This window comes from Rhinolophus sinicus, chromosome 8 (genome assembly GCF_057876585.1).
Source record: "Rhinolophus sinicus isolate RSI-liver-muscle chromosome 8, RSI-T2T, whole genome shotgun sequence".
In the NCBI taxonomy this organism is placed as follows: domain Eukaryota; kingdom Metazoa; phylum Chordata; class Mammalia; order Chiroptera; family Rhinolophidae; genus Rhinolophus; species Rhinolophus sinicus.
The window spans coordinates 21,199,279-21,223,929 of NC_142508.1; the positions used below are offsets into that span (position 1 = coordinate 21,199,279).

At 37.5% G+C, this 24,651-nt stretch overlaps 1 protein-coding gene across 2 annotated transcripts in view; it reads left to right on the forward strand.

Moving 5' to 3' along the window:
- Positions 1-24,651, forward strand: part of SLC13A1 (solute carrier family 13 member 1) — a 121,438-nt gene that overhangs the window by 89,736 nt on the left and 7,051 nt on the right. For both annotated transcript variants that reach the window (XM_019750080.3, XM_074315658.2), the window contains exons 8-12: positions 6,852-6,971; positions 11,281-11,376; positions 11,792-11,893; positions 15,017-15,123; positions 17,127-17,236. In XM_019750080.3, the coding sequence (XP_019605639.3) occupies positions 6,852-6,971; positions 11,281-11,376; positions 11,792-11,893; positions 15,017-15,123; positions 17,127-17,236 (535 nt within the window). The remainder of the gene's footprint in view (positions 1-6,851; positions 6,972-11,280; positions 11,377-11,791; positions 11,894-15,016; positions 15,124-17,126; positions 17,237-24,651) is intronic.

Sequence of the window (24,651 nt, forward strand, 5' to 3'; positions counted from 1 at the left end):
AAATACTAGTAGAAAGGGGAAAATAAACTGTGACAAAATATGGTTGATACTATTAAACACTCTAGATTGTTAGTAAACTTTTAGTTAAATATTAGCCCTAAAAAATACAACATCATCCCAAGGCAACAATGGAATAAATTGCACTCAATTTCATTGGAAAAAGTTTCACAAGGTTAAAACAGAGAAGAAAAAAAAAAAGATTTATTGTTGTCCAAGTGTTTGGAGCTGGAGAGAAATTGCCCTTTATTTCCAAACCCACTACAATAATCTCACCTTTTCCTCTTGACACTGCTTGCCATCTTTTTGAGCAATACCCATGATTATTTTGTACAAATTCATTTTGGGTCTCACCCAGCTTTAAAGGATAGAGAAGCCTATAAAAGTCAATGATTTCCTACTATTGACATTTAGAGAAAGGCACCAACTTACAAATAAACTAAGGGAGGAAGAGTTTGGGTAACTCATTTTGAAGCCTTATCTATCATCTATTACATATTTATATATATATGTATCTATGTGTATATATGTTATGTATGTATATGTATGTATATATATACATTATACATATATATACATATACATACATACATACATATATATATATATATATATATATATATATATATATATATATGTATATGTATATGTCATTTGTTCTCTTTTTTACACAAAGAAAATGAGAACAAAGAATTCTGGGAAAGCTAAATTTTATTCCGTGCAAATAAAAAGAGACCTTCACTCATTCACTCAGTCAATCAACAAACACTTGTTGAGGACACACATGTTCAAGGCACTGTTTGGAATTCTTTTGGAGAACTAAAGAAAATAAAACTTACCAGGAAGAAGATTCCATCTAGTTGTCTAGACAAACATACACATAAGAAAACAGACGCCGAAGCCGAGGCTCAGAGGTGCAGTGATGAGTCCCGGTGCCTCTTCCACGCTGCAGCCTCACGGCCTCACAGGCCACGTGTGAGGAGGCTGTGTTGGCAACATTCTAATCCAGATCGCTCTCTCCCCGATCCTTACCCACCCTTCCCCTGATATACTCTGCCATGCATCCCCCAGTCTCCTCCTTTCCTGACACAAGTTTTAATCAATACCACCCTGGATTCTTCTCTGTCTTGTTCTTAAAAAACACCTGCTGATTTCTTTCTCTACTTGTGTAGATGCCGTATCATTTGAAACTCCGTTCAGTTACTCCTAAGCTGCCATCCCCATCTTCCCATCTCCTCCTCTCATAAACGATGTTCACATTTCTATAAACCTGTCCACACACACACACAAGCACCACCTCTGAGGACTGCAAGCTTGTAGAGGCTTCACAAACCAGTGTCTTGTTCTTCTTTTACCCCACAAGGGGCATGGGGAGTTGATAAGGGAACCAAGACGTAAATGAAGTGCTGCTTGTTCTTGGGAACTCATCTGAGTAGCTAAATAATCTTTTGATATTAAAATAAAGCTATTAAGGGAAATATTATTAGGGACAATTACTGTTTTTACAACAGAGTAACGTTGACGCATCAATATCGTTTAACAAATACAGCAACTATTAAATACAAAAAAACAAACCTACCAGCTTAAGAATGGAAGATTATCACAAGTAAAATTTCATATCTTGCCGATTATTGAAGTCTATTATTCAGTCCGTGGGTGTCAGCTGTGAAATATGTGGGTATACAAAGCAGCGTGGAAGGAAGTTGTATTGTCAAAGATTAGCAGCCACTGTGACTCATTGTATGTTAAGTAATAACTATTGTAGGCTCACAAACCAAGAAACGGTAAGAGAAGTGAATTTGTAGGTGACCTAAATTCAATGTCCACATCTCTAACCTCTCCTCCTGGCTAATTACAGAGGGAGAAGGTAAACCAGTTACATGGCAATAGCTACCTTCGAAAGTTTCCATGATTTTCCCCTTCAGGAATGAGCAGTATGTATTTCTCAGAATTTCTCTGGCAAGTACTCTAGAAAGAATTTGGGTACTGCAGAGTTTGAACTCGGACTTTGGTTCAGATTTTAATATTGGTATATATTAGCTTAACTTCTGTGAACATGAGTTTCTTCATTTCTGACATATGGGGGCACAACTATAGTTTACGACATTATCGTGAGGAGTAAATGGCAGAATACGTGTGTGGCTCTGAGCAAAGGGCCTGACACGTAGGAAATTGTCCATCATGCTACCACTGTGGCTGCTGCTTCTACACTCACGAGTGCTGCTAGAAATCGAAGCCCGAGTCATAAATAACAAGCAGTTAATATTTGAAAAGAAACCTCTGGAAGTGCACAAATCTAAAGCTGAAAAGTGGCTTGGACTCAGAAACAATCGAAACACTCATTAATCAAAAGGACGGTAATCGCTGTGGACACCAGCGTACAGTGATCTTAATGGCCCAAGTCTGTTTCACGGCTGTAAATTTCCACAGTGACATCCATTCCTTTGAGACCATTGCTGTATATTTCATTAGTATTATTCATCATTTTTAATTGGGCATAAGAACCGCAACAACACTGTCTACTTAAGTTTCAACGTTGACATGCACATGTGCTCTAGATCAAAGCATGTCTCTGTTATGGAACAATTATTTCTATAGGGCTCTAAAGGGTCCTTAAGACATCACGTTTGTACTCTAGCTTATGAATATTTTGCAATGTTGTAGAATTTTCTGTTTTCACTTGGGAGCTGGAGTTGAGGACACTATGTATTAATGAAAAGAGGTTGGGTTTTAAACACTCCTCCTGGGTTGAATATGCAACTGCACAATCTGTGACCTCGAGCAATTCACTTCATCTTTGGAGACTGTGTGTCTTGTGGCATAAAATGGAAATGCAGTGCTTTTCTCACAGGATTTTTGTTAGATTGTCTGCTCATTCCTACACCTCTGCCTGACCTCTAAAACTTAGAGTGCCCCCAGGGCGCATTCCCTGTTCCTTTTATCTCCATTTACTCCCAAAATTATCATACCTATTTCCATGGTTTATGAGACCACCTACATGTTGGTCACTGCCGGTTTTATATCTCTAACTTGCTCTCTCCCCTCAGTTCCAGACTCATGTATCTACTGCCTCTCTAATGCAGCCATTTGGAAAACTAAGGGACATTTTAAATTAACCTGCCATCGCAGCATTCCGATCCCCCAGTCCCTTATATTCTGCCAACCCATTCTTCCCTCAGACTTCGTTTCAATAAATGGCACCTTTTCTACATTTTGTCCCAAATATATTTGAAATGTATTGCATTCTTTTCATCTTTGCTGCGACCAATCTAAGCTAGAATCCCAGCTATTCCCGCTCTTGGCTATTCCTCTGCAAAACTTCCTCTGTCTTCTAATAAATTTCCATGCGTGTTTGTCTTCTATTGCTGTTACAAATTGCTGTCATTTTAGTGGCTTTAAACAGCACAGATTTATTATCTCATAATTTCTGTGGGTCACGGCAGGAATCTAGGCTCAGGTTAGCTGGGTCCTTTGCTCAGAATCTCACCAGCCTGACATCAAGGTGTCAGCTGGGCCCATAATCGCCACAGAAGCTCAGGTCCTATTCCAAGTTCATTCAAGTTGAATTCATTCACGTTGTTGACAGAATTCAGTTTCCTGCGGTGGAATTACTGAGGTACCTTTTTTTTTCTCCTTTTTTTTTTTTTTTCTGACTGTTGGCATGGGGTCACTGTCAGCAACTTGCGGCTACCCCAGGCTCCTTGACACGTGGCCCCTTCCTTTCACAGCATGGAAGCTTGCTTCTTTAGGTGAGCAGGAAGTTCTCTTTTAAAGCCTCACCTGATTAAGCCAGGCCCACCCAAGATAACCTGCCTTTTGAATAAGTAAGAGTCAATTGATAGGGATTTTTATTACCTTTGCAAAAACTCCTTCATTTTTTCCATAAACGAATCTAATCACAGGAATGAAGCCCCATCATATTCATAAGTTCTATTCACAGATAATACTCTCAGATTATGTAAGGCTGTATACCAGGGGCAGGAATCTTGCGGGGCGGGGGGTATCTTGGAACTCCTCCTACCACAGCTTGGCTTCCATTCTTGTTGCCTTCAGTCTTGGGAAGCCACATGAGAGTCAACAGTCTTGAGAGTCAACATGTTTTATGTAAATAACAACTGTAAATTAGACTTTAAATTAGGTCATGTCACTAATCTAATTACCATGTTCCAACCACTCCTACTTCTATTTGTACAAAAATTCAAATTCCTTCTGATGGCCTACAAGGTTATACGTGATCTGACCCCTATTGACTACTTCATGGAGTTTATTTCACATCGCTGTGACCTTTGTTCCTTAGCCACAGCCACGCCGGCCTTCTGTCTGATCCTCACACATTCCAAATTCATTCCTACTTGCTATTTCCTCTGTCTGGAATGTGGTTTACCAGTAATTTGCATGACTGGCCCCTTCTTGCCATTTAGATCTCATCTCACATGTCACCTTCTTTGAAAACACACTGTGTAAAATGTCTCTCTCCCCTGATAACTTTTTATTACATCATTTTGTTTTATTTTCTTATTCATTATATGTTCCCCTGTTTATTACCTGTTCTCCTGATTTAAATATAAACTTGATGAGAGCCTAGACCATGCCCATCTAATTATCACTATATCCCCAATAGCTAGAGGAGTACCTGTCACGTAGTAGACACTCAAAACATAGTGTCAGGGTGAAAGAAAAGGATTGCGTCAGATTTAAATGTACATGCATGGTTCATGATGGAAGAAATCTATATTTGCTTTAGGAAGATACCTGCAATCACTTCACTTTTAGGGTATGAGAAAGTTGGAAAAGAAACCCCACAGTGAAGCTAATCCTTTAGAGTATGCCATTCATTCCATTTTCATCCAAAATATTCACTACAGGTAGAAGTGTAAGGATTTATCATGGAGACCACAATCCTGGGTAGTGTTTACTTTCTTACAACTGAAGAAAACAAACAAACAAACAAACAAAAACCAGTTTAGCTTTTTTAGGATTTCATTTTAACTATCCCTCCAGGAAAAACTTCTGAAAATCCTCTTTTCCACTGAATAAATCTTACAGGATTCTCTGCAGTAGGTCGGGTGAATAATGCACCCTGATTTCAAGGTACGAGCCACATATGGTGGAAAATGAAATGGAGCTTGGGGCATCGTTTTGAAGCTAACCCAAAGAGCATTTATAAATGTCTTTAGGCTGAACATAGGCCATCAACCTGTAATCCAAGTCTAATAAATTGATGAGAAACAAGCTTAAGCCTTTTCTTATTTTCCAACTTAATTTTTTTTTTTAAGCAAGCAATGCTCAATAGAGCCTCATGGACATGATAAAGCATCCTTCCATTCACCAATTCTATGTATTCTCTAGCCTTTCTTATTTATCGTTTGTCACTTTCTAATACATAAATATGTAACTAATCCTTGCTTCTCTTCAAGGTTGATAAAAATTATCCTCAAGTTGCTAATGGTAACTCTAGGACCCAGGGAGATCAGCAACTTTTTAGCTCAAAGAAAGTGTAGAAAACATTAGAAACCTAGAGTTTTGAAAACTTTTATTTTGTTTAAAATCTGCATTACTTAGAACCCATCCTAAAAGAAAAGAAAGAATGCTCTAAAATACATAAATTTAGCTTATATCGATGGATTTAGGCATGAAACATTTTATTTATTTACATGATCTTTTTTAAAAGGCAAAATGCAGATGTGATTTAAATAGAACAAGAATAGTAAAAATCTATCATTTTTGTAAAGTTCTCCACATTTTGTGATTTCAAAAATATGTTGATGGTATTTTTATTACTTCTGTATACAGAGGGTGCCAAAAAAATGTATACACATTTTAAGAAAGGAAAAAACTGTATTAAAATTGTAATTCTCAATGTATACTGATAACAAAAGATGGATACAAGTCATGTGTATACATTTTTTTGGCACCCCCGGTATATTCTGTACTTTCTGGATTTCCAATTCTGTCTTGATGTCTTGCTGCTTCAAGAAAAACTAAGAGCAACTGTTTCTCAAATTTCCTGTTGGTTTTTTTTTCTTCCCCCACAGTCATAAAATAGATAACATTATATGAGAATTTATTTAGACTTCAGTCTACATTGTGAAAAAATGAATGTGAGGTTACCAAAGAAACTGTGCTTGTTACTGATCTTTTTTTGCTGCTATTGTTTTGTTATAATGTGAGCTAAAAAGCTAAAAATAACTTGGAGAGATAAAGGAAAAGTTGATATTTTCCACAGAACTTTTAATTAATTTTATCTGGTCCAGATTTATTCCATTTGCCTGAGACCCAAAACACTGTCTAATTCTAGGAAGAAAGGACTACCATATGTCTGGTATGACGGTTACAGTTGTTTTGTGGCAGAAGAAACCGAGAAACACAGCTGTGAGAAACAACATGAGCTGGGTCAGAGTCCTTTCTTAGGTGCTGGGGGTGCCTGCTACCAATGTGAAACGGTAACAGGCATTCTGTTAATTCTCACCTGTTCCCAAGTCTGCTTATTTGTCTTTCCTCACTCATATCCCGATGGTTTAAGTACTAACACCCAAACACACACACCCATGCACACCCATTTCTTATGCATTTAATGAGTATCAGGTACTATTGTAGGTTTTTTCACAAGTGCGTCCTTACAGACTGAATAAAGGGAAGAAAAATCATAACACACCCACTCTTGCTTTTCTGGGAGGTAGCAATAAATCTGAAGTTACCGTATGAAGAGGTAAGGAATAACACTCACTTCTATTCCTACTGGTGAACACCGCCACCACCATCCTTTGGCTGGCAGCACAGGGAGAATGTGAAGGGCCGTCTGTCACTTTCCACTTGTATGCCTTCCCTGAGCACCTTTGCTTCTTTTCACACAGGCGCTACCCTGAATGTCGTTGCATCAACTTTGGATCATGGTTTCTGCTTTCCTTCCCGGCAGCTATTATTATTCTACTCTTGTCCTGGATCTGGCTCCAGTGGCTTTTCCTAGGATTCAAGTAAGTCAATAGTCTACGTTAATCAGATAAAGGAAGTTGTCCAGGTTGGAGTTCTCAGCTGCTCACCCAGAACTCTTTCACCTATTTCGTGAAGCTGCATTTCTCTTCCCCACAAAACTAACACATCTGAACACGTATTTTAAGGATATTGTAGGATATCATCCAGACAGCGTTGGCTGTGGAAGAGCCTTTTGTGGAAAACAAATCCTTCTTGGTCTCCTTTGAGTCCTAAACCAATTAGGTATTAAGAGGCCAGAGGCTCATTATGATTATGATGACGACCCAGTCCAAACTGTTAAAAGTGAAATTTTAAGAAGTTTTGCCCTCCTCTTGGTTTAATACGGGGATTCCCTCAGGTTGAGTTACTTTAAACTGTTCCATGCAGTTTACATGCTGTTACATGCTGGGTGTTTTGTCCTAGCACCAAAATTGATACATCCTTGAAAAAAATAAAGATCTGAGAGTGTGCTTTGTGGAAAGAATACTGGATTAGGAAGCAGGAGACCAGGGATAAAGTTGTGGCTTCTCACAAGCTAGGTGAGTGACCCTGCCAAGTCCTGACCCGGTCTCAGTCTCCGTCCTCAACTGTAAAACGGTAGAATTTAAATGGAAGATCAGTAAGATAACTTCCAGCGCTGTAATTTTAACACACAGGGGCCCGAGTTGAACACATAGCAGTCAAGGTAAGAAGCACTGGTCAACAAAGAGCTGCTAAGATGTCAGATATACGTATGCAAGGAGAATTTGCAAATATTACCTCGGCTGGGTCGGAAGTTGGTGATTCATCAGTACCAATGAATCACACGATTTAAATGACAGCCAGTATTTAAAATTATGAAGGACTTCACAGAAGAATAGAAAATGCAGCATCCTATATTCAGCACACATAACAATACTCCAGAAAACGAAGGGGGAAGGGCTATATATCAAAACTTGAGGAATTTTTCCCCCTGAAAAACAACACAATTCTAGTTCATTCTGACAGGGTTTTATTTCAAGGGCCAATCACACCGCCTGTTATCCACCAAGCAGGTGACACAAACCAAGCAGCTGTTTGTACTTCCTCTGGAAAGCCAAACACTGCGATCATATGCCGTTCCTTCCATACCCGTGGCCAATTTTCCAAGCCTAGTAGCATAAGAACAGATACTCTTCCCTCTCCGTTCCTCCTCCTGGGTTTTCTCCAGAACTGCCACAATTTTGTGAGCAGTGGAGAGATGGTACTGATGATTTAAAAAAAAAAAAAAAAAAATCTCTTTGTCCAGATTGTGGGAGCCGCATGTGGCTGTGCTCCTGCTGAAGCAAATGTGTGGGATGTCACTGGTTTCAGCAGGTGGGCCTCAGTGGGGAGAGGCCAGCTGGGTACTAAATGCCCCTTCCTGGAAATCGAAGCCTTCGGGGGTCTATTCCGTTGTGCAGGTAGCAATTCAGGGTGCAGGGGACAGGAAACTCAAGCCAATGGAGAAAACATCCCCTCACAGAACCCCCACTCTTTCCCTTGGGCGGGGGTGGGTGGGTGTTGCTGTATATAATGACTTTATAAATTATGTATGCAACCATTGTCATTATTTGGAAATGGCCCCCCACTTAAAAAGGAGAAATTAAGATCAAAGGAGACTGTATTGGAATGTGTTCTCTGGTAGAGGAAAAGAAGTCCTGTGAAGTGCATACATTGGGCACCATCCATAAATCACAATCAGTGGCATGTTTAAACAGTCCCCTGGCTGTCCACTACTGGTTAGACACTGCAGAGCTTCCTGCTCCAGCCAATTTTTCAGTGTCCTTTTCAGTCTGTCAGGTGTTCACCTATGGAGGTTTTAGATCGACAAACAGAAATTATCAGCCACTCCCCTGGCAAGCCACCATGCATCCTGATTAGTGCGTTGGCTGTTAACACAGTTAACTCACCCATTATAAATGACCCCACCGTACTGGGGAAGAGGAGCTGATCTATCAGTGCCACCGAACTTATTTAAATGGAGAGCTTGATGCACTGTCAGATGCTTCATCAGTTCCTTTGTGATGGCATTAACCTTCCTTTGCAGCAAAGCCAGTTTGGCTTTTTGACTTAACTATGCACGGTCCCCAACCTACGTGACAAAGCACATATGCAGTCTACAGGGTGGAAAACTGTTTCTGAGGAGACTCATCTCTGTCTGTACTTTTCTATTCCACATATCGGTCTCAAGGTGTTCCATGGATTTGTTTCTTATCATAGTAGCGTTTACGTTAGGACAGGGTAAAATTTTGAGACGAGCCCTAGTCAGAAATTTCAGTGAGACTATGCAAATGAAAAATTATCTCCTTGATCTTAAACGCAATGACCTCCGTCTCATTCTGTTCATGATTAGAGAGTGTGCAGGAGAGTAATTATGAATGTGTAGGATGTATGACTTAAGAATTGAGGAAATACTGATCTTCCAAAGGGAGTAACAGTCCAAACAATTCTGAGTAGCAGAGTTACAGAAAAATAACTAGCTAACTAACTAAATAAATAAAATGTGTCTTTCTGTGGTAACTACCTTCACACCACCTCAGTCTTCCTATTTACTGCCTCATAAATATTCATGTTTACCCAAGCAATTTTACAGAAGAAAATGCCCCTGCTTTTGTCCTTTTTTAAAACTGCTTTGTTGAGGTATAACTGATAATACAAAAAACTGTAGATAGTTAATGTATACGAAACTTGATGTGGTTGGTGATAAATATACACCCATGAAACCGTCATCAATATCAATGCCATAAACTTACCCATCACTTCCAAAAGATTCCTCCTATCTTCTGTGCTTTTTTTTCTTTTTGTAGTAAAAGCACTTAACATAAGATCTACTCTTCTAGCAAATTTTTAAGTACACAATACGGTATTAATATTACCAATCATAAGCCCTGTTCCAGAACTTACTTGTTTTGTATAATGGAAACTTTGTACCCTTTGACACCTCCCGGTTTTCCTCTCCCCCCAGCCCCTGGCAACCACCAATTTACTCTCTGCTTCTCTGTGTTTGACTATTTTGGATTCCACAGATAAGCGAGATCACACAGTATTTATTTTTCTATGTCTGGCTTATTTCGCTTTAGCATAATGTCCTCCAGATCCATCCATGTTGTGGCACGTGTCAGTGCTTCACTCCTTTATACAGCTAAATAATATTCCGTTGTACATTGTATGTATATACCACTTTATCCATTTGTCTGTCAATGGACATTTAAGTTGTATCTATATGTTGACTATTGTGATTAATGCTGAATTGAAAATGTGCATGCAGGTATCTCTTTGAGATCCTGATTTCAATTCCTTTGGATATATACTCAGAGGTGCTTTTTATACCGACATATAATATAGTCTAACTGAGCTACTCACAGACAGTCCAAGAAATAATCTGTACGAATCTGGCCATTTTCCCATTTGTTTCTTCCTCTGGAGGGATTTTTTTTTTTTTTTAATCTAGGTCTGGAACAGTACTTCACAAAAAACTGTTCAAAGCTTTGAAGACCCTGGACTTCAGGACAGAAAAGTTAGTCAGCGGGGAAAGTGGTCACTAAAATAAGCAGCTAAAAAAATAGAGATTGGCAGTTACTATTGGAAACAAGTCGGAAATTATCTAATGGAGGCTATAAGGACATAAGAGGTGAAGAAACTTGAAGAAAAAATGTAATAGACTTGATTTCAGTTCTGAGAATAGATCTAGTTTGGACTATGTCCATAACCAGTGTATGGACTTTCATGACTTGTGTATAACTTGAGTTTAGTACATTTTGTGAAAATTGATGGATCTGACAACCAACTGTCTCATAAATTTGACAAAGGTCCTATTGAGTTGATGAATCAAGTATTTACTGTGCGTGCTGATATTTAGAGATACTGGGCCAAAGAAAACATCTATGATACTGCTTCTGCCCTCATAATTTATCTGGCTAGTGAGATCAAACCTACACAGGTGCAACAATTAACAATCTAGGTATGCAATAAATACATTAAAAGTATATAACAAGTCGGTACATAATAAAGTGTTAAATTAGAGATGAGCGGTACATAACAAAATTCTAATGGTGCAAAGGATTTGGAAAAGGAAGAGATCAGGGGAAGATATTATGGCAAACATATAGAACAAAAGTAAAGCATTGAAAATTGAGCAAACCAGGCAAAAACAGAAAAAGTGGGGGGGGGACATTCGTGGAAGGAGGCGGAGATATAGGCGAAAAGCACAGATTTCTGTTATTAGCAGGGAGATTTTTATTTTATGAAGCTGTCACACAAATATCTTCTACAAAGGGAGAATCCTTCACTTAACTGTCTTATTCTTTTCAGTTTTAAGATGTTTAAATGTGGCAAGACCAAAACAGTCAAAGAAAAAGCTTGTGCTGAGGTGATTAAACAAGAGTACAAAAAACTTGGGCCAATGAGGTAAGATTCACACACACACACACACACACACACACACACACACACACACACACACACCCCTTATACTACAAGTATTTATTTAAAGGCAAATAAGCACATAATTGATAATTGTCCGTAATGTATTTATAACACTCGATAAGGGCCCCTAATGTACTTACTTTTGTGAATGTGTTAGCCTCAACATAACAAAATACATAGCTGTCTAAATAAAATTTACCAGGTTGAATGACACAACACTGAAAGACCCACAGAAGAATAATATCCTTTTCTAATTGCACTGATTCTCTCAAATTATTGACTCATCCACTGTTTAGTGTTCAGGGTTCTGCTAAGCTTCCTCCTGACCACCGTTTAGGGAGTTTCTACAAATGTATTCACTGAGAAACTAAATGAAAGGATTGGAATTTTTCCACAGGCTTCAGGAGATTGTGACCTTGGTCCTCTTCATTGTCATGGCCCTGCTATGGTTTAGCCGAGATCCTGGGTTTGTTTCTGGTTGGTCTGCGCTTTTCCCAGAGTAAGCATTACATGTTACGTTTGTCAACCTTTCCTGTTTCATACTCTGCTTTTCTCCTAAGTGGTTCCTATAACTATGAAAGATTGTGTAAGATTTTTTTTTCTTCCTTTCCGTTTAAAAGATTTTTTAAAATTCTAATCTTTTCAGGAAAAAAATAATGAAAAGGAATGAAATCTAAAATAAGGCCTCAGACAAGATAACCAAACTACCATGTAACAAAAATGGCTTTTAGATAAGGCTATTTCCATCCTTATAAAATTAGAAATATAATCTGCAAGAAAGCCGTGTTCTGTGGTGGGCAGGAGTTTACACTTGGGAGCCACACCATGTGGGTGCCATTCTTGGCTCTTCCACTTACTTTGGGCAGATCCCTTATCTCTCAATTTCTTCATCTGTAAAATGGAGCTAATGATAACTCTTAGAATAGTGCTGTTCTTCTCCCTACATGAAGTGTAACATAAATGTTTATTATGTGAAATAAATGCTACTCAATACTTCTTAATAACCTGATAAGAATTCATAGTCTGTGACTTCTGCAAACTTAACTGTTTTTTGCTTCTATGGATTATTATTTGTTTGAATATCTTGTCTTTTTCTTGATTTCTGTGCATTTAGCCCTAGTTCTCTATACATCCATATCTGTCCCTATTTTATAGATAAACGGTTCCTGAATAAGCAACAAGATTGATTTTCCAAACTAATGTTAGAAGCTGGGTCAGAGTTAATTTTACCTCTCAGAGTCTTATATCCCAGCAGTCACTGCTGAGTCATGTGAAATGAGGGGGAAGATTGTAGCATAATTTTCTAAATTAAGGACCAGCCTACATGTCATTATAAATACTTTGGTTTTGAGATTCATTTTCCTAATCTCTCTGTCACTGAAGTATTTTGGTTTCTAAATTCAGCAGGTCTCTGATTTTGACTTCCTTTCTCACATCTCCCAGCAAGAATCCATGTATTTTGGGGCAGAAATTGAAATTGAGTCAAATGTATTCTTCCCACATGGGATAAAGAGATCTCTGTTTCTTGAATCAGAGCCTTCTTGTTACACAGGCATTGACAACATTTTCTAAGCCTGAGTCCAAATTCCTCGTGAACACACAAGTGCAGCATGTTTCAAAGAATCGGCTTCAGCTTTATAAACTTTTTGTTTTCTTTAAGACTAAAACTTTTCATTTTGAGAGGTCTAAATAATAGGCAGCCTCCAATTATTCAAAGCAAGCTACTCAAAGCAAACTATTATTTAATGGTTTGATGGTATTATGTAGTTATAGAACCTAGACCAACCTAAAAAATAATTCTTCCTTCTTTTTAAAATCCCACTCTTACCATCCTAGGTAAAGAGAATCTCTCTAAACACTAATGTGTGAAAACTAAATAAAATCAAACAATAGCTCATAAAAACCAGGCAGAAATCCCAATAGGAAACTTAATATAATTAGTTCTTAATTTCTATTTCTTACAGGAAGAAAATATAATTCAAGAGATGTTTTGTGTGTAGCAGGAGAACAGTATATTTACTATGGGCAGATGCTCATGTTACCTAGATTTCTGAGAGAATACAATAGGGAAAGGAACAAAGGTTTGAGAGAGGGAGGGATTTGAAGATATAAATCTAATTGACATAAATCTAATTGGCAATTAGATTTATAAATGGCCAAAGCAAATGAAATTTATATAAGCTGATTATTTTTTAATACTGAGACAGCCTAGCATAGTTCATAATAAACTAAAACTAAAATAAAAATAAACATAATAACATAATAATAGTTTTAAAAATTGTTTGAAAATAAATTATTCCTGTATTTATGGCTTGCTTTTATTGAAAGTATATGTTCTGTAGAATATATTTATAAGGTAGAGTTTTGAGGCATTTAAAAGTTCCTAAGCTAGAATGGTATATCAAGATACCCAGCTACCACCTAATGTTTTCGTTCCATCTGTTTGAACCTGGACTGAATCCAACGCGTCTTTTCATAAAAAACACAATCAGATTACATGATGCCTGACCTAATTTGGCAAAAATCCAACCCCAAATTATAACTGAAATAAAAGAAATAAGGTACAATAAATCATAAATATCGGTTAAGTTTATTAATTAAATTGCAGCGAGGTAGCTTTTTACTCAACAATGAAATTTTTAAAATCTATATTTAGGGGAAACAAACTGCTTTATAAAATTATCAGGTTGAATAAGATAATGCATTTCCTTGATTATTTTGATTGTTCAAGTAAATTACAGGAGTAGAGAGCTTCTGTAGTATGAGTGCATTGCTGAGTTACAAGGTAGCAAAATAATCTTTAGTGTGTAAGGATTTCTTCTCAGACTACAATGATTCACTAGTGAAATATTGCTGACTTTTAAAACTGAATTCTCATTATTTATGCCTGTCTCATTCATATCTGGTCTCCCGGTGCTTCTTAACTGTTGAGGCTTCTGGGAACCTGTCTTATTTGCTGGAATGGCCGGGTGATTCTAAGACCCCATCTGTTCCTGAATCACTCTTAATTTGAACAGTGATCACTTATGAGCATCTCATAAGCCATTCTAATAATTAATATTCTTGATTGAGTTTCATAGGGTACAAAGCATTAAATGGGTTGATTTCATTTGTATGATACGGCTAGGGTTTATAATCACAAAAGCAGATGTTAGAAAAACAGGTCACTCCTTTTCACAATTTACAGGAGAGTTTTTAGAGGACTCTAGAAACATCCAGGCCTTGGACGGGACTTTGCCTAGCCTAGCAATTGTTTCTACCTCAGTTCTCTGCCAATATAGTTAAAAGAAATAATTCAAAGAAAAAGTTGTTTACTAGATCTGTAAGCTTTATCTAAAAGCAAACTTTGTCATGTTGGCCTAGTATGTCAGCCTGGGTATACATGGCTTTGAAAATAAAGAAAAGGACATGGAAACGATGGAAACATGGTCTGAGGTATTCAGTTCCACTAAATTATTTGGTAGAACATCCTTTAGTTGGAAATGCATAGACTTCAGAGCAGATTATCCAGAATAATGCATACCACCACTGCTACTTGTATGTTACCAGTAAAGTCAATTAGTGATGAGTTCCTACAGCTTCTTGATACCATTTTTTAATGTACGCATTTGTCATTTTTCAGGTATCCTGGTTTTGCTACAGATTCTACTGTTGCCTTACTTATAGGACTCCTATTCTTTCTTATCCCAGCTAAGAAATTGACTAAAACTACACCTACAGGAGAAATTGGTTGAGTATTATTTATAATTCTGAATGAATTTGACAGAAGAGCAAAAGACACAAAATTCCATGGGTTTGAGGTAGCACTTAGAACAGAAGGAATGGACATGCTGGCACAACCCCTACCTTGCACATGCCCTGTTTGCACACTGCATCCCCCATTCAGGTAGCACACATCCTCCTACTATAAGAAGGATCATCTTGTTTTGTACAAGTGAGAAGTAGATTTCCTTCGGCACCATAGTTAGGATTCTGCGATGAGTGGAAAACATAGGAACAAGACCTTGGAAGTCATTACCTCATGATGAGCCCTTGGTACTGAGGATCTAAAAAGGTGAGGAGTTTCAAGGGAAAAAGCATTGACAGCCTCATAGTAGTCTTGGAGAAAATGCAAATCAGCCCTACACTAGCCATAACCTAGTGTCACAACGGAAAGAAAAGGTATTCAGTGGAAGCACTCATTGTCTTTATAACACATGGACAAACACAAATGCATGTTTATGTGAGTGTATCTCTCCCTCCTACCCACCCCCCCTGCCCCCACTCCCAGAACACACTTACACATAGGATTCTTTCATTCATGTCTGTGCTTTGCACTAACACATCATGTTTGGGGTAGTCAGATTCCTACCCCTGTTGCCAATGTGGGACAAATGGTTTAAATTGTCTGGAAATAGTCTAGTGGAATGGAGTTGTAGTTTTTCTTTTCCTTTTTTTTTTCTTAACTGGGATGGAACTGGGATGGAAGTGGCATTCGTGCTCTTGGATTGGCCCACCTGGCTCTTTGAGTCAGAATCATCAATAAGTGACTAATGAGTCAGATTTCTAGGCCATGACGTATGTAAACAGCACAGCATAGAACTAAATGCCTTTTGTTCTTCATTGAGACTAGAACATCTCAAAGTGCGTTATAAGCAGATGTTGCAATACAGAGTAATGATTCCTGTGAAACCCAGAGGTCTCTGATCATTGCGATCGAAGCCCTATGGTCTGGCAGGGACAAGTGTTGGGGAACCAATGCTGGGTGTAACTTCCCTGCCTTCCTCATCTGAACCCTCCCTCAGGGACTTGCCCCTGTCCACCATTTTCTCTCTTTTCATTCTTTAATTCTTTTGTTCCTTGATAAACTCATTCACACTAGGTTTAAGAATGACAGATAAGACATAAGATGTTAAATTTTACATGAAAGGTACATTTCAAAGATATTTGCGTTTTAACAGGATATATGGCCTTAATTCAAGTAAGAAATAGCAAAGTTTCAGTCAACAGTGAAGGGAAGGTTTGGCTTAGGTTTGGGGAAAGAGAAGAAAAGGGATGGAAACCTTAAAATCTCACCATGTAGAAGGCTGCCTATTACACATAAATGTTATGTGGGTATAATGTGTTCATGGATGACCCTATTTCTCAAAAAAAAAAAAAATAAAAAAAAAATCCATGGAGCTATCAGGACCCGAATATCAAGATAAATATGATCATTGCTTTATGAGCATTTTAAGGATGTCATAAATGACACTTAAAATATTGAACCTGAACTTTGAATGATTTTAAACTGAAATCCTGATGAATCTATCATGATCCTCCTCATAATTTGAAAAAAATAATAAAATATTCAAATAAATATTAGTGAATAATAATTATAATGCTACATTGATGCTATTAGAACCAATGGAATATTACAGACATTTTGCATAGCAAAGAACAGTATAGTCCAACACACTGTTACTCATAGTGGAATGAATGAATGAATAATAGCATTATAAATGATAATGTTATAGTTTATCTTAATTTATAATATGATCCAAAGGATTTTTCCAAGCTATGAATTTTTAAAAAATAATATGTTGTTCCACTGCAATCAGGTAGAAATTGTTCAAATTCCAGATCAAATCTCCTATCTAAAAAAAACATAGGAATATTAAAAACTTCTTGTGAGATAGCTAGTAAGATAATGAAAAAAATGTCATATTATCACATTTTAAACAATGTATAACTGTATGGGTTTTGTTTTGCAGTTGCTTTTGATTACTCTCCACTGATTACTTGGAAAGAATTCCAGTCAGTCATGCCCTGGGATATAGCCATTCTGGTTGGTGGAGGGTTTGCCTTGGCAGATGGCTGTGAGGTAATATTCTTGTCTAAGATATTTAACAATTAACTAGGCTGTTTCAAAGAAGAGCACAGAGGCATTCAATCTTTTGGTATATTCAACTTCATCCTATCATTTTAATGACACAGATTTCAATAGCCATGGAGTAACCATATCCCACAGATGGGGCCAGTTCAGAGTTCAAAAATTTTAACAAGTTGCAAGCATAAAATGTCATTTTTTAAAAAATGATATACCACCAGCATGTCAAAAGAAATATAACAAAGATTAGAATTTTTAATCCCTGAAATAGTGTGAGACTAGCGTAGTAAGAAAGAACTTACATAAAAAACATATGTACAGTGACTCCTAGTGAAATTTTTCTTTTTTTTTACATTTTTACCTGTTTCATGATGAATTTAGTAGCTCTAAGAGTTCTCTGAAATATATCATGGTTTCAATGTTGTTAATGAAGGAGACTAAGAAATATTTGTACCTTAATATATTATGTATTTATTACATTATTTTTTTACATATTAAGCACATTAAAGGCATTAAATGCATGTTTGCTGAATAAAGTCCAGAGAGAATTTCACATAACCATGGCTAACCTTGTATTGTGTCCAATTTTAGGAAGAAGTAAAACCACCATGACAAATAGAGTTGGTATTTCTTTCTCCTATTTATCCAGTTGATACAAAGGAGAAGTCTGGGGGTGGGTGGGGGGTGGGGGGTATCTTTGTCCCTTGGTATTGCCCTGGTACATTGTAGGATTGCTGTAAGAAAAGTATCTTCTCCAAAAATTCCATGAAAATCCTCGACTCTGACTAATCAAAAACCTCTTATTTCTTGATTTCTAGTCTTCTGTGAAACACTCAAAGCTTATGGCTTTTTGAATTCCTTATTCAGTCATAAAACTAAAACGGATGGTGAGAAAGAGGTTGTGTCCAGTCTTTTAGTTTCTGGGAAGTTAGACTTTTATACTTCTTAAGACAAAAAATTACCTGTTCTAGTCTCTTCTCCCCCCGCCCCCATTTATTTAAGATTTAGGCTTCAACTGTTCATTTAAATGGAAGTGTTGCCCCTTGAACAGTCTGTGTTGAAAGAAATCACATTTTCAGCCCTCTCTGAAGAACCAAATGGTTATTGCATGATTAAGCTCATTTGGGAGATACTTCAGTAATGCACTTTTCCAAATAGAGTTAATTTAATGTTGCTTAACACTAAAAAGAAAACAAAAACATGTATCAAAACTAGGAACTCTATATTTTAAAAGGCATTCATACACAGTATCTTAATGTAGTATAATCTTCTCTATTTTTCAAAAACTATTTTTTAAATATAGCTAACCTATAATATTATATTAGTTTCAGGTGTACATAATAGTTATTCAACATTTACATACCTAAAGAAGTGATCACCATGATAAATCAGGCAACCATCTCACACTGTACCACGCTATCACAATATCATTAACTATATTTCTTATGCTGTATATTACATTCCCCAAAATTATTTGTTTTATACATGGAAATTTGAACCTCTTATTCTCTTTCACCTTTCCCCCCTTAAAAATTTTTCAATTATAGTTGACATTCAATATTAATTTATATTAATTTCAGGTGTACAGAATAGTGGTTAGATATTTATATAATTCAAGAAGTGACCCCATAACTAATCTAGTACCCGCCTGGCACTATACATAGTTATTACCATATTATTGACTATATTCCCTATGCTTTATTTTACATCCTCATGAGTATTTTGTAACTACCAATTTGTACTTCTTAATCTCCTCTTCTTTTTCACCCTTCCTCCCAAATTTCCTCCCTTGTATCAGCCCGATAAGTTTAGTACCCAGCTGACACCATAAATAGTTATTACAATATAATGACTATATTCCTTATGCTATACCCTACATACCCATGACTACTGTATAACAACCAATTTGTACTTTTTAATCCCTTCCCCTTTTTCATCCATTCCCAAACCCCCTCCCATCTGGCAACCATCAAAATGTTCTCTGAATCTAGGAGTTTGTTTCTGTTTTGTTTGTTTTGTTCTTTAGATTCCACATATAAGTAAGATCATATGGCATTTGTCTTTCTCTGTCTGACTTACTCCACTCAGTACAATACCCGCTAGGTCCATCCATTTGTTGCAAATGGCAAGATTTCATTCTTTTTTTAAGGCTGAGAAATAGTCCATAGAATATGTGTACCACCTCCTCTTTATCCATTCATCTATTCAGGGAAACCAGGCTGCCTTCATATCTTGGCTATTGTAAACAATGCTGCAAAGAATATATGGATGCATATGTCCCCCTGAAGTAGCATTTTGGATTTCTTTAAATAAATAGTCAGAATTGAAGTTATTTGTTCCTTCCTTGTCCCATGTTATAGCCTTTGTTTAAAAGTCTATTTTCTCTGGTATAGGTATTGCTACCTCAGATTTTTGTTTGTTCCCATTTTAATGAAATATCTTTTTCTATCTCTTTACTTTCAGTCTATGTGTGTCTTTCTATCCGAAGCGAGTCCCTTGTAGGCTGCCTAAGTAAGGGTCTTGTTTCCTTATCCATTCAGCTACCTTATGTCTTTTGATTGGAGAATTTAAACCATTTACATTTAAAGTAATTGTTGATATGTAGTTATTGCCATTTTATTATTCATAATTTTTATCTTTTATTTATTTATTTATTTTCTCTTAAAGAAGTCCATCTAAAATTCCTCGTAATACTGTTTGGTGGTGATGAACTTCTTGAGTTTTTTCTTGTCTGAGAAGCTCTTTATCTGTCCTTTAATTCTAAATGATAGCTTTTCTGGGTAGAGTAATCTTGGTTGTAGATCCTTGCTTTTTCATCACTGATATTTCATGTCAATCCTCTCTGGCCTGCAAAGTTTCTGTTGAGAAATCAGTCTTATGGGAGCTCCCTTGTAGGTAATTAACTGCTTTTTTCTTTTGTTGCTTTTAAGATCCTTTCTTTGTCTTTACCTTTCGGCACTTATATTCTGATGTGTCTTGGTGTGGGCCTCTTTGGGTTCATATTGTTTGGGACTTTCTGTGTTTCCTGGGCATGGATGTCTATTTCCTTTTCCAGGTTAGGGAACTTTTTTGTCATTATTTCTTCAAATAAGTTGTCAATTCCTTGCTCTATCTCTTCTCCTTCTAGTACCTCTATGATGCGAATGTTGGTATGCTTGATGTTGTCCCAGAGGCCCCTTAAACTGTCCCCATTTATTTAGATTATTATTTTTTTCTTTTTGCTGTTCTAATTGGGTGTTTTCTGCTACCTTATCTTCTAAATCGCTGATTTGATCCTTTGCTTCCTCTAATCTACTGTTGATTTCCTCTAATGTATTCTTCATTTCAGTTATCATATTCTGTATTTCTGACTGCTTCTTTTTTCTGTTTTCTGTCTCCATTTTTATGTTTCCTAGCTGTCTGTTGACGTTCTCCCTGAGATCACTGAGCATTCTTATAACCACTGTTTTGAACTCTGAGTTTGGTAGTTTGCTTTTCTCTCTTTTGTTTAGTTATTTTTCTGGTGCTTTGCTCTCTTCTTCTATTTGAGACATGTTTCTTTGTCTCCCCATTTTGCCTGCCTCCCTGTGTTTGTTTTTATGTGTTAGGTAGGGCTGCTATGCCTTCCGGTCTTAGAAGAGTGGCCTTATGTAGTAGGTGTGCTGTGGGGCTCAGTGGCACAATCTTTCTGGTCACTTGAGCCAGGCAATCCAGGTGTGTCCCTTTGGTTGGTTGTGTGTGACCTCCTGTTTCACTTTAGCCTTGGTTGTTGTCTGCATGACAATGAAAGGGATTGATCCTCAGGTTGATTGGTTGTGAGGACTGGCTGTGTGTACAGTGGAGGAGCTGTGGGGCAGGGACTGATTCTATGGAGCAGGATTTGCTTTAGCAGGGCTCTGGTGCCTGCCCAGTTTTCCCTTTGGGTGTGTCATTTTTGGAGGTGGCCAAGTGATGCTCCATTTTTGTCTGAAGATTGTCACTGGGCATGCCAGCCCTGGGGCCTTCTGAGTGGGTCCCACTGCAGGTCAAGTTTTGCCACAGCCTGTGCCATACCTGGGATCACCTGGCATAAGCCACCAAGCAATCCACAGATAGCCACTTCCCATACTGTGATTAGAGGTACCTGTAGAGGCCAAGCCATGAACCAAGGCCAGCTATCACTAGTGCCAGGCTTAGGGCTGCTCAATCAGAAGTACAGGCCCTGCTGATGCCAGATGCTGCTTGTTTGGGTTTTATGAACCTTTGAGAGAGTTTAGGAAAGCGCAGCATGAGCCAAGGCAGGCCTTTTGTATGGAAAAGCCGCTGTAAGCAGCTTGAGTGGGCCCAAAAGTTGGGTGGGGTGGGGTGGGGCCTCAGAATATCCAGGGTGGGGTGAGCAAAGTGTGTTAGAGATGTTGATGGAGACTCAGATATGGCAGCATCTCCATCCAAGAGAAAGCTGCCCCTCCAGCCTTTGCACTAAAGCCAGACAACTCAGTTGCTCCCCATATGTGTCTTTCAAGCTTCTGCCCCAGCACGGAGCTCAAAGCAAGTGAGTCTGTCAGAGAGTTAGTCTATGTGCAGGCCACTTAAGAGGAGCACCTACGACTCCAGCCACCCTCCATCTCACTGAGCCACTATATCCACTGGTTTTCACAACCAGAAGTTATGGGGACTTCCCTCTCCATCACTGAAACCCTAGCCTGTGGAGCCTGATGTGGGGCTGGGACCCCTCACTCCTCCAGAAGAGGAGCTCCACAACTGAGATATCCCTCCCAGTTCTTTGTGTCACACCTGGGTGTGGGACCAGCCATTTCTGTGTCTTCGCCCCTCCCACCAGTCTCGCAGTGACTTCTTAGTGTCTTTAGTTGTAGGGCTTTGGTTCAGCTAGACTTCAGGCAATTCTTGATGATCATTGTTCTGTAGTTTAGTTGTAATTTTAATGTGATTGTGAGAGGATGTAAGCACAGAATTTTCCTACTCTGCCATCTTGACCGGAAATGCATTATATTTTCTTCTTAATAACCTATAGGGAGACTGACTTTTGCTTCAGACTTTATTGTGAATTTTTTCCATGGTATCCAAATATACTTAACTTTCAGCAATGACATTTAGTAATAGGTGCAATTCTGAGTGCCGCTTACAAAGTCATTTTCAGACTAGATTTGGCTTGCCTTATAGACTGCTCAAATGTAAATGATAGAAATATAAGACAAATACACTTTTCTTCTAGTTCAGCAATAATAATATCTGGTTTCCATTCCTTTATCTGCTCATTTGAATTGCGAGAAAATAAGAATCAGCAGTTCTGGCATTGATGTGAATTTTGTTTATCACTCCTTCCCAGAATATCTGTCTGGATTGGACCCAGACACTCAAAGTGGTTTTAAAAGCATTGGCCAGACCCTAGAATAGTAAAGTTTGAGGAAATGAAAAAGTGGGAACTTAGTGTAATGCAGTAGTCTCTCTCACTGGAAGAATTAGGGAAACCATGAAAGTAGGTCTAATTTGCTTTGAAAATCCTAGTACTACATAGAGTCAGATTTCTTTGGGATACCCAGAATACTTCTACCTCTAGTGGTTAGACTGAAGACATGAGCTTCAAAACTATGGCTATGGACAAATATGCCTCTAGAAACTGGTTTTACAAAGATTTGGAGACAGTTAATTTTTTAAAATTTTGTTCCAAATTGTAATTAGTTTAGCAAATACCCAGAAATAGAATAACCCTGCTAATTGGGAACCATGAGATAGCAGCTACGAAAGCATTCACCTCATTGAAATTCCTTCTCTCTTAAATTCCCTTTTATGTTTTAACATGGTTAAACTCTCATGACCTGGTAGTCATGTTCCAATTCTTCAGTGAATAACTCATCCTCCTTTTTTCACACATTCCTCAAAGTTTTTCTCCTAGATTAAACATGGAAAATTTAACACCATTTTCCTCAGTTCTCCACTAAAACGGCAATAATGGAACAAAAAAAGTGTCAATCCATAAAGATAAAGAGTTTACGTCAGGAACAATACATATGAGAGCTCTTAATGAAATTTAAAAATAGAAAAATAATATAACTGACTTTGTACAGTAGAAAAAGTAGAGGAAGATGAGTCTGCAAAAGGATGAGCCAATAAGAAACAAACCGAAATTTCAGCAGACTAACGGAAAGCGAGGGTAAAACTCAGTACTAAGTATGGAGGATGGTTTAAAAAGTGTAAAAGGAGCTGTGAGCCTCCCAGAAACTCTCTCCAGTTCTAAGTAGACAGGCAACTCTTCTCTCTCCTCCCTAGTAGAAAATTTGGATTTACTCTGTAACAAAACTGAATCAATTGAGATACTGACTCGCAGTTCAGTCACCTCCAGTAATGTCTTCCTCTCAACAATCTTTGCCAAAGCACAAAGAATCTCCAATCATCATTTTATTGCCTCCATTTTAAACATGAATAGACAGCCAGGGTCATCAGTTGGTTGGGAAAGCCTCTGATACAATAACCAGTAACAAAGAATAAAAAGAAAGGAATGCACACACAAAAAAAAAACCAAGAAAAATATATGAAGCAAAAGAAAACTTCAAAAATTTGTCTCAAATTGATGTCTCAAAGAGATTTTGAAATCCATGTTTAGAAACCAAAACAGAATGTTACTTTAAAAGAAAAGGAATAAACAGAAAATAACAGCCACTAAAGATAAGAAATATTGTAACAAAAATTTTTAAATTCAGTAGCAAAGTTAAAAGATAAAGTTTGGACTTATCCCAGAAAATAGAACAAAAAGATAAAGAGAAGGTAAGGTGAAAAACAAAAAGAGATAAGAAAACTAGATATCAATCCAAAATATCCAACTGCCAACTAATAGGATTTTTAGAAAGAGAGGGGGGGGGAAGGAGAAGTGGAAAAAAAATAGAAGGACATTTTCACAAAGTAATACAAGAAATTTCCCAGAACTTTGAGATTCTGGACTGAGAGAGCCACTGAGAGTGCCCAGTGCCAAAGCACTCATGTAGAATTTTGGAACCCAGGGTGTGGTAATATTATCCCAATGGCTTCCAGAGAGGGGGGCAATATGTGGTATAAACTTTTCCAGCAGCATCTAGGCAGACATAGATAAAATCCATTCTTGTAGTATAGTAGTTCTGTTCTAGAATGAATTTGTGCCAATATGACTTAGATGGTAGGCAGTTTATTTTCATCTAAAATCAAAACTAAAAAACAAAAATATAAGTCAAAACTAGAAATAACATATATAATATCTGATATCCATATCTAGGGATGTTTTATCAACTTTTGATCTAAGAATATACTGCTTTTAATTAGTGCTCTTCTAAAACACGCCCACCCTGGTTTGTCGTGGGCATGAAGACTCATACATGCAGTAGCTCCCAGAAATCACATAAATGGAGGATTTTCCCTTTCATTTGGAGCAGGGGGAATAGGATAACATATCTATTAATTTG